This window comes from Anopheles bellator, chromosome 2 (genome assembly GCF_943735745.2).
Source record: "Anopheles bellator chromosome 2, idAnoBellAS_SP24_06.2, whole genome shotgun sequence".
NCBI lineage: Eukaryota > Metazoa > Arthropoda > Insecta > Diptera > Culicidae > Anopheles > Anopheles bellator.
Genome location: NC_071286.1, coordinates 4,543,196 through 4,557,454, shown reverse-complemented (window position 1 = coordinate 4,557,454; position 14,259 = coordinate 4,543,196). Strand labels below are relative to the sequence as shown.

Here is a 14,259-nt window from a genome sequence, read left to right as displayed (position 1 = left end):
AAAAAGTTGCCGAAAAGTTCGCGCGACTGCGGAAGGTCTGCCTCGAAGTTTAAAGTCAAAGCACCGACATCGGTTTCACACGCTGGCGGCGAGAGAGAGATTACACGCGCGACAGTCGATGTTCGGTTTTTGGGTGAAATATTTACACGCCAAGTGCTTCATTAAGTTGAATGGGTCTCGTTCGTGGTAATTTTAATCCTTCACGTGACATTATAAGCCATTGTTCGTTCCACTTACAAATATTAAACTGAAAACTTGAAAGAACACTCACGCTGGGCCCCCTATAAATGGCAGTTGAATAATACTTTACGTACGGGAGCTTTAGTTAGTCTAACAAGGGACACTCCCTTTCACACTTGTCTTTCGTAGTTTCCATCTAGCCTGATTTGAGCAGTTTTGTTTCATTAAGTATGTATGCCATTTTGATAGTGCCTTCTCTATCTGCCAGTATCGGAATACTGAGAAAACTTACCAGACTTGTTAGAATTACCATATCCATCCCAACGCTGTCACCAAGGGATCGAGCCAAGTGAAGGGCCTAGCTTGCCTCCTTCTCAACATTACGGTGAGGCTGGTTATCTAGGACTCAGGAATCTACTAGGAAGGAACTAGGAATGCAGACCTAAGGGACAATCTGCTCACGTCCAACTAGATCCTGGCCTATGCTGCACAGACATTATAGATCGAAGGCTCTCTGATTTGTATCCTATCGCTAGGCTCCGGTGGGATGATCATGCCATGAGAGTGGCGGAAGTCAAACCAGCCCGGAAAGTTTTCTTAGGTCATCTAGAAGCACAAAGGAGTTGTGCTAGGTCCCATTAGAGATGGCGAGATGGCGGTTCTGATGCTGTGTAAAGCAAAATAAAGAACCACTTTCTGCTATTGTAATTTCCATTATTTTTAGAAGTTTCTTCACTAAATTGAAACGTATCCCACCCATCGAAGTACACGGGAAAGCTTTCACACGATCGGTCTACCGTCGGTAATTCGTCCGAGCACACTGTTCCAGGTGCTCAGATGAAAACGCACAACGGCGTCTTCGTGTTACAAGAAACACCCTTTTTCTATCGGGCACGACCCAAAGAAGGGCCGCCGACCCAACGTGGCACGGACGATGACGATGATGGGCACTCATGATTATTACGGTGTCGCTGTCGGTGCGCGTTACGGAGGGCGACACACCATTTGAGGACACGCAAAACACAACATAAAAATGTCTTTATGCGAGTCTTTATGTATTTTAAATTGGCTTATAATTTTGTTTCGTCACCCCTGCGAAGGGTTTCGCCGACACGGAACCTGCGGAACGGCCTTCAAATGAACACCAGCAGGCAGGCACCAGCCTTTGCCTGGAACGGTTCCAAGTTTTAGGTCCTTTCCGTGTTCCTAGCCGAGGACTCGAGGATTCGTCGCTAATAAAAGAAAAAAACCCGGCAAAAACCGGTCCAAACGAATTTGACGAAATGTTGTTTAGCGAACTTCGGCCATCCGCCATAGGGTTCGCCCGCCACAATTTTCCCGACGTTCCCGGGCGGGTTGCGGGATAACACCGTGTGTGAATGTATCCCTTCCGGAATCCCAATGTTCCCGTACTTCACGACAGGCTGTCCCGCACACTCGCTAGTGAGCCGAAAAAGCGAGCAAAGTGTCCCACATCCTAGGCAGAAGGACGAAGAAACTCCGAAAAGTGGCTCTAATTTGAATAAATTTATTTACATGTTTTTCCACGGGCCGCCCCACAACGGAGTCACGTATCGTGGGGAAGCCAACATATTCGCTGGAAACCCACCACCCAACCGGCCCGTGACACGTATGCCGTCATCGTTCCGGCACCGGAAATGGGAAGGTTTTGACACTTTTTGATTCACCCAAACCAGGGTGTGAGAGAGAGAGAGAGACGATGATGGGCCTTGGGCCGTTCTAAAGGCGCACAAACAGGGTGTAGTTTAGTGGTTCATAAGGGTTAAACGGTAATGGGGGCGCCGTCGTCGTCGTCGTCGTCGTTAGTCGAACGACGGGTTACGGTTGGCATTGGCTTTGGCGAGGACGACGGATGGCTCCAGGGTCAGGGGCACATCGCGCCCTTCTGCTCTTCCGGATTGAGGAGAGCACAATTCCCATTCTGATTCGCCCCAGGTTTTTCGGCGGCCCCTGCCCGGCACGTGTGTCGTGGTGAATTTAGTTATGCGAGAACCACGGTGCGGATGGGCGGATGGGTTGTAAAACATACGTCGATGTTTTGCGGCACCGTGCGCCCGTTGAGAGGAGTGGTTGAGTTATGGACGTTAAGAACCACTTCAAAAAGAATGGCACCACTTGACGAGCGCACGGCATTACAGATTAATGTTGAAGGATTTGATTTGAGGTCCTTAATTAGAGACGATGGGTTTTGTGAAGTGCTTCCCGTACCGACAGAGCGTGCTGCCAGCCGGGTGTGTGCTGTCCACTTGAACAACGTTTTTTCTGCAACTTTTTAAAGCTTTACGTAGTTCAACGCTTTTACAGCTTCTGCCATGGTCGATGGCCTTTAAAGAACTAACTAATCAGCTGATGGGTCCCATTTTATGGCGTTAGCATCCGGCTTAGCGCCTGAGCAACTTCATTTCATCCAAGTTTTTTAATCAAACTTATTTCCGGTCACCAGAACACACTCCTGTAACGTCAGTCACAAATTGAGTTCCGATCAATTTGGCAGCATTTTCGTCACAATTCGTCACAACGCAAGGGACAGACCAACTAATGCCCGTGCAGCTGGCCACTCAAGCAGTTGGCAGCTTTAAAATTGAACTTGACCTCCGCCGGGAGGCACTTTAAATATTAGCGAGCGAAAAGTCACCGAATTCAAAGCCATCAATCAGCCGCCGGCGGACGCCCTCGCCATAGCTAAGCGACTCCTTCGGATGTCTTCGGTCGTTCGAAAAACATCAACCACAAAATGGGGCCACCCCGAGCGCAGTGGGTTGCTGTTTTCCGGGCCAGCGTTTCCAGAGAGAGAGAGAGAAAGATAGAAAGCACGCAGAGGGGACGTATGCGTCGGGTGGGCGAACGGGGGGTTTTAATTGGCTCGGGGCACAAGCCGAGCAGATCCTTATCCGATCGTTCCCCGGGTACGGGCACCCAGCATCGGTACGGATGAGCGAGTCCGGGCCGCTTCCTGGCACCGGGGAACCGGAAGGAAGGCACTTCTCGCTCTAGTTCTTTAATCGCTTTTTTCGGGCCGGCCCCAAATTGCTCTCCAAGCTCCTGGTGCCCTGGTGGGGACAAAAAGAAAACATAAAAGATTAAATCCAGTAGCACCGGGCGCGGTTTCCTCTCGTTTGCGTACTCGGCTTTCGGCCTGTGACTTTCGGTTTCTGGTTCCGGACTTTTGAGCAAGTTCGAGAGGGCCGTGGGTGACACTTTTCCTTCTTGTTTTGTCCTTTCAAACATCCATGGGTTGCGAGCAGGCTACAGAGAAGGTGAAGGTGCCAAACTTTCAGTTGCGATAATTAGCGCAGCCGAATCGATTTCCGATGCAAATTGGATCTCCGGGAAGTCTTGGCCTGTCTTGCGGATCGAATCTTAACCTAACCCGGAGGACTTATTTAACGATAGCGTTACCCAGAGAGATAATTTAATTTCCTTCGTCGAAATCCGCACTTTTCTTTGCCACGACGTTGGCCCGTCGGTCCAAGATCGGGTTCCAAGATCCAAGATCGTTTTTTTGCCGACAGATCCCTATCTTCTAAATTGATTGCGAACGTGGCGTCAAATTTTGGGTCCCGGCGGTACTTTCGGGTCTGCCACAAACGGCTTCCCATCACGGAAATTTTGTGGGTTTTTCGGAGGGGTGCGTTGTGTCTCGACTGTCTCTCCTTTCGGAAGTGTAATGGGTCTCCGACCAGGAAAACGGAAAGGATTCGCTGTTGGGCCGTGGCCCGAGACGTGCCAAGAGGTGATAGTAATTTGTCACTAATTAAAGACCAGGCCAGAGGGCCACAGGAAGCCATGTTTGATCAAAGCGGATTAGAAATTGAAAAATTATGCAAATTTACTCAACATCAACACCGGAGGGCCGGCGGGCCGAGGGAAAAATAATCACCACCCATCATCGAATCTCGAAAACAGGAGTCGGAATCTACATAATTTACGTGGCTACTCTGCTGCCTGCGTCATCGAAAGCACCCGAAAACCCCCGGAGGTTGGTCGCTGTCGGATTTGCGGTTGCGGCGCAAGAACTTTGTCTCGCGCGCGTCACCGGCGGGGCCAAAAGGAACCATTTCCGGAGAGCGAGCGAAACTTTGAGTTAATTATCGAATCTCGAACGCTCGCCTCGGGGGTGGCTGATCAATATTCAAAGCCCTCCATCGGAAGGATACTCTCGGTGGCGAATCATCCCCTGGCTTTATCCGATTAGTGCTTTCCCCGGTCGAAGTTCCGTTACTTGATGCGAAATCTTTTTGTGGCTCTGATAAATGTTACCATAACGTAGTTTGTGAGTCCAACTTCAATATTCAAATGCGACAGATTATGTAAAATTTGTGTCTATTGTTTGAGAATAGTCGCAGAAAATCCAATTCAACTTAAAAGGACCTCAACGCGACCGGGCTGCTTATGATACAGCTCGCGTCCATTACAAAGAGTGCATCGTCGTCCCCAGGGGAGTCTTCTGACCAACAGCATCAGGGCGAAGGTGTCAATGCTGACAACTTGACGATGGCTTGTTGAGCATAATTTTGGCACGCGCAGGCAATTCGACACACACCTCACGGAGCCCTGAACTCGTGAATAAAGCTCACATCAAACACCGTGCATTGTTAGTTTGATAAACTTCCAACACCTGATTTATGAACTGCGCTCCCAACTCAGATAAGAATCCAGAGTCGACTCGGACTGAGCCTCGACTAATGTCCGCTGCGAAGAGTGAGCTCCGGACTTTCAGCGAAAATGGTGGCCAGCCCGGGGGCTGAATAAATGATAAATCTGTTCCAATTTATCTGGAGCAACAAAAAACCCAGCTCGCACACGTCAAGCCCGCCGGGCCGTGGCTGACGTGCGCCTCGCGCACTCGGCGGGGTCCTTGTGGCGTGGCTTCGGAGGCTCCTCTTTTTTTGTTTATTTTATTCACCCCGCTTGATGGTCATTTTAAGGGCGCTCTCAATCAAAAGTCTATTACGCGATTAGCAATCGCCGGGGCCCCCTAAACGATTTATAAAGCCCGGCCCACCTGGCCGCGCCACCGTCCGGGACCCGAGCCGGGACGATCCGGGATCGGCATTTTAATATTTATTGCTCAATCGTTTTAATCGAAGCAGTGCGACCACGGCCGGAGTTTGATAAATCGTCCGGACGTCCGGGCACGGTAATGTCCCGCGGCCACACTTTACGGTAGTCCCGGAAGCAGTCCCGTGCAGGTCGGCTGTTCCGGGAGCACTTCTAATGAGGTGCATAATGGGTCGCAGTAATTTTGTCGCAAAATTGCGTTGCGCTGCGCTGCGTGTGGGGGTGGGAATTTGAAAATTGAAATTGTGTAACAACACCCGACGCCCCACCGACACAGTACTCACCTGTCCCAGGTTGGAGAAGCCGAGCCTGTGGGCGACGGAATCGGCAACGTCGACCCCGTTCGGGATGTAGACCGCAAACTCGTTCATGTAGATGGCCGCCGGCCGGGGGCACCGCACCGCCTTTGGACTGACGGCGTCCTTCGGGAGCGGCCCGACTGCGTACCCCAGGATCAGCTCCTCGTTGGCGTGGGACGCCGTAATTAGATCATCGTCACTAACACTATAATTATTCCGCTTCGAAAGCCTATAATTACTGTCTCCATTAGCGAGGCTCACATTGGACACGACGGTGGCGGCCGCGGAGTCCACAGTCCCCGACGCCGTGTGGGGAAGTAGCATTAGTAGCGCCACTAGCGGCACGAACGCGAACTGCCGCAGCATCCGGTGGCAGTGCGCCACCGGACTCTGTCGCAACTCCTGAGGTTGGTGATGGCAGGTGACTGCTGCGGTTGGCGGCGGTGGTGGCTGCGGTTGATCCTGGGACGCTGGGATGCCACGCTGCCTCGCCGTCACGGGCCACGGTGGCGGAGCCGGCGGCGAGGGTCCTGCCGTTCGTCGCGTGATCGCCATCGCTGCTGCTGCTGTTGCTGCGCTGCTGATCGCGAGAGCCCGCGAAGAAGCCACCGGCAGCCTCTAGCGCACTCTAGCTGATGGCCGCGAAGGCGACGGGGCGACGACGGGGCAATAAAATGTGGCTAGGCGACGAACGGACACTTATCGCGGTCATAAACGCAGGTTTTGAATGGGCTCCGGCGATGGCTCTCTCGGCAGACGCTACTCTAGCAACGTTTCACGCAGTGACGAGCACGCGTATATGCGACCAACAAACGATCACTCGATGGCGCAAACGAATGGAAACCGACACTCGGACGCGAACGACGCTCTCATAAACACTTCATTTTCAAACCGAATAACAACAACTGGTGCGGTTCTGGAATCTGGAACGAGAAACGAGTGAAGAAAAGGCATGAAGAAATTCTTTAAAAGAAAAATGTAGAACAAATTTAGCGATGAATGGAAGGTTTTGATTTGAAAAAACAGACCGGCAAGCTTCTTTGAAACTCTTCGTCGGTAGAGCTTTTGAGGTTGAGGTCGTTTTACGGGTAAAGCTTGTTTAAAACGCTTTAATTGTTGTCACTAGCGTTGTCGATCAATATTTTCATTAGGTTTTAGAAGCTGATAGTACACCACACCTTTCATATCCCACCATATGCATAGCATAACCTTCGTGCAGTGAATCGTTCGCGTTGGTCGCAATGGACCTGGTCAAGAATCGGTACAAGAAAATAGCTCAATCGTTCGGGGTTTAGTCCTACATTAAGGTTGGACCGAATTTAAAGGTCAAATTTAAAGTCCACTATTAGTATTCAATGTTTAAGTCGTCAAATAATAACTCTGATAACTGATAACTGATAACTCTGACAAGTTCACGGCAAATTTCAAATAAGTTTATCACATTAAACATACAACAGTTAATTTTTCAGTACTGAAAGGTTTGTAAAACAACGGCAAAACGGAGGTGATTGGGGCAAGAATGTTAGCAGTCAACTGGTCGTTCTACAGTCGTTCATATTTGCCTCGCTAGGCTCCGGTGGGCTGGTTATGTCACGAGAATGATGCAAGATGATGCCAGATCAGTAAGTACTTTAATCCAAAATCCAAACACCAAAAAGTGAAAACGATGAACGCTGTCGAAATATGTGACGACGAAAAAGCAATTCGTAGACGAAATTAATAGAATGTCTTATTACATTTCCATTTACCAAACCGTGGCGCCCACAAACTCCCCACCGAACGAGATCCCCTGGGACCTGCGTACGTCTTCCCAAAGGACCATATTACATATTGCGGTAGATAATCTCACTTTATCAGTAGCATCCACCGCGGCATCAATGGTCTGCGAGCGAAGCTGGCCGCTGCAAAATTGAGTAGAGCCCAATCCAAGTGAACCTCTTTATGGTGGTGGCCACACCATGAGCCACCTCACCGAACGCGACGACGGGGAGCCCGGCAATAAGCTTCTCATTTTCTCGGCGAGAATATGAGAAACAGAAAACTGTAAATGCCACCGGCACACGCCCCTTGTTGCGCCTTTTGGATGTTCTTTCGCTCTACGCCACCCAAAAAAAAACTGAAAATAAACGAAAACGAATGGTTAATCAAAATGTAAATCGCAACCACATCCACCCGCCGCCCGGGGGACCGTGATCCAGGGCGAACCGCGAAGACGCCGGACGGCGGAGACAGTAAACTAAATGGGCGGTAAGTAAGCACTAACACCACCACCACCACTACCGATGAGCTATTTTGGCCGCCGCAGGAGAAAAATGCTTTACAAACACCTTCAACATTGTGCTCGAGATTGCTTGCCTTGGCCACTACTTCTCGGTGCCCCCCACCGCGCTTTCTGGTCTACATTATCTTTTTGTTGGCCCCCCTTCCCAGTCCTTCCCCAGACAGTTTTCAAAACGGTGGGAAGAAAAGGGCCGCCCAAAACAGGTCAGACAAACACAGACGGTCCAAGGACGGGTCGGACCGCGTGCGCAATGAATTGCGATCTCGATTTTCCTTCTTCAACGATCCGAGACCCGAGACCCGAGACCCGAGACGAGAGACGTGATTACAGTAGGAATTCCAGCGAAAAATCCAAGACCAGCACCGTCCAGGAGGTGGTCCTCCTGCGGATGGAGTGCGCGCCGATAATGCCAAAGGTATTCATGTACTTCCATTATTTGCTTTCGGTTGGCCAGCGGGACGACAACAGCCCGAAGGTTATCTCGCAAATGAATAAGATGTAATCAACGGCCGAGGCCGAGAGACGGGCCCCTTACGGTTGCCCTTAAGGCTTCTCGTGACCCTGTCCGAAGAGAGCCGGACAAGCAGCAAAGAGTAAGCACAATTTGCACTTCCTTAAACACGTGGCTCCGAGGAATGGCGGCAGGCAGGTTTTCCCTTTCGCGTTATCGTGGTCGTCGGTCGGTTCGGTCATCAGCCGCGGCGGATGTTGTTTCACGCAGCAGCAATAACGCGCGTTTGGAGCGCTGTTCAGCGAACTGGGGAGTTCCCAGACCTGGCTGATAAGATATCGCGCGGAACGCGAACGGTCGGTCGAAGAAACGGTAGTTGCCAGATATCGCCACTCAGGACACAACGAGGACAACTTTTTATCAATTTAAAATGACTCCGATGTTTTACGCTAACATACCCATTACGTGCGCTTTACTTTCAATGGTTTTGTAATCTGTAAGAAGCGATCTAAATTTTCGAGGCGGAGTGAGATCACTCGTCTAGGCCTATTCGAAATAAGATGTAAACCTTCGTTGTTAGAATTGTTAGATGTAAACCTTCAAGGTTTCTCTTTCTACAGATCGGTCATGCGTCAAACGAACAGCTAACTGTAAAAATGTTCATTACAAGGTCGTGTGCTGTGCATTTAAAGTAATGTTGGTATGTTCAATTACCTTTCACTTTAAACATTCATTAATCCAACATGCCAAACGTTGCCACCACAGAACACATCATGATAATGGGTGCGATGCGAAACCAATCCGGGACGCCACCCAAAAGTTCGAGTTTTTAATTATAAATATTTAAATATTAATTAACTCACAGACGAAAAACAATCGTAATGTATCCCGCGCCTGTCAGTGGAAACAACTGTAGCAGCCCAACGAGAAAAGAGACACTCATCGGCGGCTTGTTGGCCCGGAGTTCGTGTCCTTTTTCTTACGCTCCTTCTCCGTGGTGGATTTACGAGAAAATGCGAAACGCAAAACCGTCACAACGAATCACTGTACTGCACGGTCTCGAGGCATTCGCGGGGCCTAATATTTAAAACATAATCAACATTTGTCAGGTTGATTGCAGCACCCCAGCACAGTGCGCCTAAATTCTTTTCCTGCTTCGGTCTCTGTTTAATTTTTTTTTTTCGCTCTGGCTCGCTCGGACGAATATTTTGTACATTTACTTGCCTCCGCGTCCCGCACACATACACGGCTGTGGTGTGTGCTTCGTGAAAAACAAATTTCAAAGCAGGAGAAAGAAAGAAAGCGAAACCCGAGAAAACGTCGAGAAAAAAGGTGCTGCCGGTGGCGGTGTTCGGTGGAACAAGAAGTTCACAACCATAATCCAATTAAGAAGAATGAACGATGGCCTGGCCTCGGTCCTGGCCTCCGGTGCGTGCTCCGTGATTTAATGTTGCGGCTGCGGGTGAACCCTCCCAGCCGAACGAGGAAGCGGTACGGTAATGGGATCGGCGAGGATGGACAACTGTTTGGATAAATCTTAACGCCGGAATGGAATTTAAGAAGTTCCGAGTTGACTCGGAGAGCCAGCACAGACATACAGTGACACAAATCTAATCGTCGGTCCTCGGGAACCGTACCGTTCCCCGTTCGCAGACAAGGATTCCGGGTGCCCTGAGGAGCTCCTGATCTAATGGTAATTAATGGTCCCAGGGCTCGCTCGGCCGGCACCTGGGGGCACCACCCCCAGATGTGCGCAGCACCCTAATCAACCCGGCGGGGTCTAGAGCAAGAGACACACAGCACAGGAAACATAGAAACATAAATATGCATCAAGCAGCAGAGAGAGAGAGAGAAAGCGAGAAACAAGAACCAGGACTGTTTTGGGCAGGTAATTTTCGATGTTATTCGACGCCGGGACGGCTAATTTGCGGGGTAGCGAAATGATTTCCTTTCTCCGGCACTTCTAATGAAATTTAAACACACCCCGGACACAGGCACCTCGCTGACATAAAATGTGCACTTTCAAGCGAAGTTTAATTTGTTCCGAGGGTTCGCCGCGCTTGCGACAAAAAGGCTTCCGCCTGAAACGTTAAAAAATACAACAAACAAAATGCATCAAGGAACAATAATGCTCGGGCCAGCAGCACATCTCTCGTTATCGTTTCGTGTAAAGCCCATAACGATACGGACCGTCGCCGCCGCCACCGGGATGGGTTCGACCGAAAAGACCCTTTGCCATCGCGCAGTGCACGCCCGAAGGACGACTAACTTTGACAATAAACGCGAAACGAATGAGCTTCCTAATTTTTCCTCGCCCCATTCGGTGACACGTTGTCTCGTTCTCGATGCCAGGGAGACCCGGCAGTGGGATTCCACTTTCGATTGCTTGTGGCCAGAGCGAGTATAGCAGCGCAGGCATCGTTGAAAGCGGTCAAACGTCGAGAGCGAATGAAATGGTGCCCCATGTTGTGTTGTCGTCCCCAATTTTCAACCCCAAGGGGGGCAGCACAATGTGTTCTGCTTCGAACCCAACTAATGAGGGTTTTTATTTGGAAGCAAACTCTGACGATTTTCGTGCAAAAAAAAAAAACGAGAAGACCCAAAACAACGGCCGACTGCCTGCAACAAACCCAAAACGACCCGATTCCTGGTCGGGGTGACACCACGGCTCGGTTATCGTGATCGTTAAGGTTGTTAACAGGGTTGCGCTCGCGATGAGATGATGTGCAAAGTTAATGAGTGTGTTATCACTTCGTATGATGGAGCACGGGCGGCCATCTTTTCGGCAAACGATTGGCGAACGCGATTCTGATTCTGAGTTTATGGTTGGCGAAAAAGAAATCCAACATTTTCTAGGTAGTGATGGCTGTAGCGATCGATATCTCGTAAAGTATCGATGAATCACACACCTTCACAACTCGTCGCAGCAAATTTCGATAAAGGTACAGAACGACCATAAAGCAGTTTTAAGGATATGCGTGCAAAGGACTAGGCCAGGAAAGGTTGCCAAACGACCAGGATGGTTCTACTGTGAATTTGGTGAGACTTGAAAGGTATCGTTTATTATGAGCTGCTTCCGTATAGACAAACACGAAATTCAGCTATCTACTGTCTACAACTGACCGATTGACCAGAAACGGCCAGCCCAGTTTGCAATAATTAGTTTTAGTGTAGATCCGAACCAACGTCTTTCGAAACCGATTAATCAGTGCAGCGGCGGATGATCTATGGACGGATTGATACGGAGTTTATGGATTATTATGATTTAATATTTGTACACTAAAAATACAAAAAAGTACAAAGAATCTCCAAGGTTTAGAAATAGCTGGTTCACACATCAATGCTTGCCAATTGTCCACAGTGACCCCAATTCTGTGTGTTTTTACGTCAAAGCGCACGGCCGACCAGGCGCCTCCATCGCACATCCTTTCGCCCGGAAATTTCCTGTTCCACTACATTCCAAATTCCGTCAAATCAAGTGCTGTTTAAAATTGCAAAACGTGCCCCTGGCCAAGCTGGCAAAAAGGGGAAAAAGAAATAACGGTGAAGAGAAAGAGACAGAGAGAAGAGTTCCACCAACCAACATCGTTTTTTCTATCGTTTTGTGGCACACATTTCCGGCGGCCGTGGGTCATTTTAATTGTTTGATTCATCTGGCTGGCTGCGGTTTTCGCTTCTACAAACATATGCATCCTCGCCAGCCCGTTCGGCATGCCGACATGGGCTCCATCAGACCGGTGGCAGCAGACCAGAGAATGGTGTTCCGGTTTCGCTTCGGAAACGAAGGAATTTAAATGGCAGAACGGACGTCGACGGATCCACCCAATGCCAATGTGAAATCGACGAAAGGCACAAAGGCGTCCCGCTGACCCGGGTGGAACGATAAAGCTGAGTCGAAGCAATTGTTAGCCTTGTGTTGTTGAGCACCCCAACTGTCCGCTGTCAGTCCATCTCTCGCCCTTACCCGGGGGGCCTTCGCGTTGTTCAATCAGGCTGCCAGCCAGCCATCCACATAATGTTCAAACGATGTTGAGCTGGCTCTCCACTCGCTAGGGCTGTCGTGGTTCCGGTGGGACTTCTCGTAAATAAAGAACGATCCGAAGCCGTTGCAATATAGTTGACTCGTGAGATTGATGAGCACGGACGAGAAAATTAGTTCCTGCTCGTCGCAGACGGGCGCGGCGGTTATTCGATTCGTTTGAATAATGACTTGTGTGTGTTCGGTGAATGTCGACGGTGTTGTTGAGACTTAACCAACTATAAAGCGGGCCCGAGAGCCAATTATTTTCGAGAGCACCACCACGTCGAATTGTTTGATGTAGGAAAATTCTAAAGCACTGTGCTCGCTTCCGGGCAAAAGTGGAAATGTTATTTTTGTTTACAATGGCGAAGCTAATCGAACCCTTTTCGCCACTTAACACGTCAACGACGTCGTCAGTTATGATCCGGATCCGGAAGACCCACCGATCGTGCGTTGTCGGCTTGCGCACAAAATCTGCGTTTGCGATTGGGTAAAAATAATTCAACGAGAAGCGTGAAATAAGCCCTAAGTAGCCCCGTGTTAAGTAGCTTTCCAATGGTCCCCCGAGGACGACCAACGAACATGGTCCGTGAGCCAAAGGATACTCTTTCTGCATTATAGTCTCGCTGGGTTACAGTGAAAAGGGTTACACCCGAAACCCTTTTTAACGCACTCGTCTTCTCGTTCGGCTTCTTTTCCCACAGCGACCGGCCGGCTGACCGAGAGCAAATTGACCGTAACACTTAGTACGCAGCACTCTGGACGACACTCAAAGGCGCGCCGTGATGTTGTTGTTTTTAAGGCTTTCGTCTTCGATGGACAGAAAGGGGCGCCGCCACGAAACAATGCACGACACGGCCGCCCCTTTCGATGCCCATGAGCTTTAGATACAATGGAAATTCGGCTCGTCTATTTCCTGCGGAAGGAAATGGCAACCTGAAACCGGAGGGGGGGGGGCTGACTTTTGTTGGGCGTAAAACAATACGAATCGAAGCAGGCAACGCACGGCACGGCATCAAAAGGGCGAGCTCGAAGCGCACCGAAAAACAAAGGCCTCTCACCTGGAAAACTCAACCGAAAAACCGGTTGGCAATTTTCCTGCCTTTCCTTCCTGCTGAATGATGCAAAGGAAACACCCACACGCACAAATGAAAGAGAAAATGGAATGACATCTGGCTTGGGTCTTTGTTATTGCTCCTTCTTAAAACTCTTTCTCTCTATCGTTCTCTCATATGCTAGCCCTTTTTGTCTCGGTAGCCCTTAAGTAGCTTTCCCCGGAACCTTTGTTTGTCTTTGGCCGTATGGAGGCCCAGCTGGGATCACCGGAATGGCCAGCTCCAAAAAAAGGCTCACTATCCCCGCCGCGTCCGGCAAAAGAAAGGGATGCGATTTCGAATGATTAATTCAGCGAATGCTTCGGGGGCGCTACGGCTAAGAAATCACTTTGTGGGCTCCAACGATGGATGGAAGCTGCCGCTTCACGACAAGGAAAGAAGAAGTTCCTAAGGGTCGCTATGCTAAGGGTCGCTCTACAAAAGGAATTAACAAGTAAGCATATGGCTGGATGGCTGGTTGACTTTCTGATCGATGTTTGCTACCTTCAGCTACGAAAAGGATTCCCTTGGTGAGGTGTCTTCGAGGAGCACTTGAAAGGGACACAGGGAAAAAGGACACATACTGTGCGCGCGCGCCCGGTCACTTTCCCATGGGGATTTTGCGAGCTGACCTCAACACGTGAACCCTGACAGAGCCCAGCCCACTTGGGGGTAGAAAAAGGGTCTCGGACAATGTCACAGTCGGTGTGCGCGGTGCATTCACCCGGTCCCCGGTCGGTCATCGTCGATTTGTAATGTTGAATGTAATGTTGCACAATGACGACAATGGGTTCGGTGGTGTCGTGAGCGGTTGTAGAGCACAGGTTCCGGAGCCACCTTTGGCTTTCCGG

At 49.9% G+C, this 14,259-nt stretch overlaps 1 protein-coding gene across 1 annotated transcript in view; it reads right to left on the bottom strand.

Annotated features, from left to right (window-relative positions):
- The window catches only part of LOC131212062 (furin-like protease 2), an 89,047-nt gene extending 82,931 nt beyond the window's left edge, over positions 1-6,116 (bottom strand). The window contains exon 1 of the mRNA XM_058205788.1: positions 5,547-6,116. Within this exon, the coding sequence (XP_058061771.1) occupies positions 5,547-6,116 (570 nt within the window). The remainder of the gene's footprint in view (positions 1-5,546) is intronic.
- Between the last annotated feature and the right edge of the window lie 8,143 nt (positions 6,117-14,259).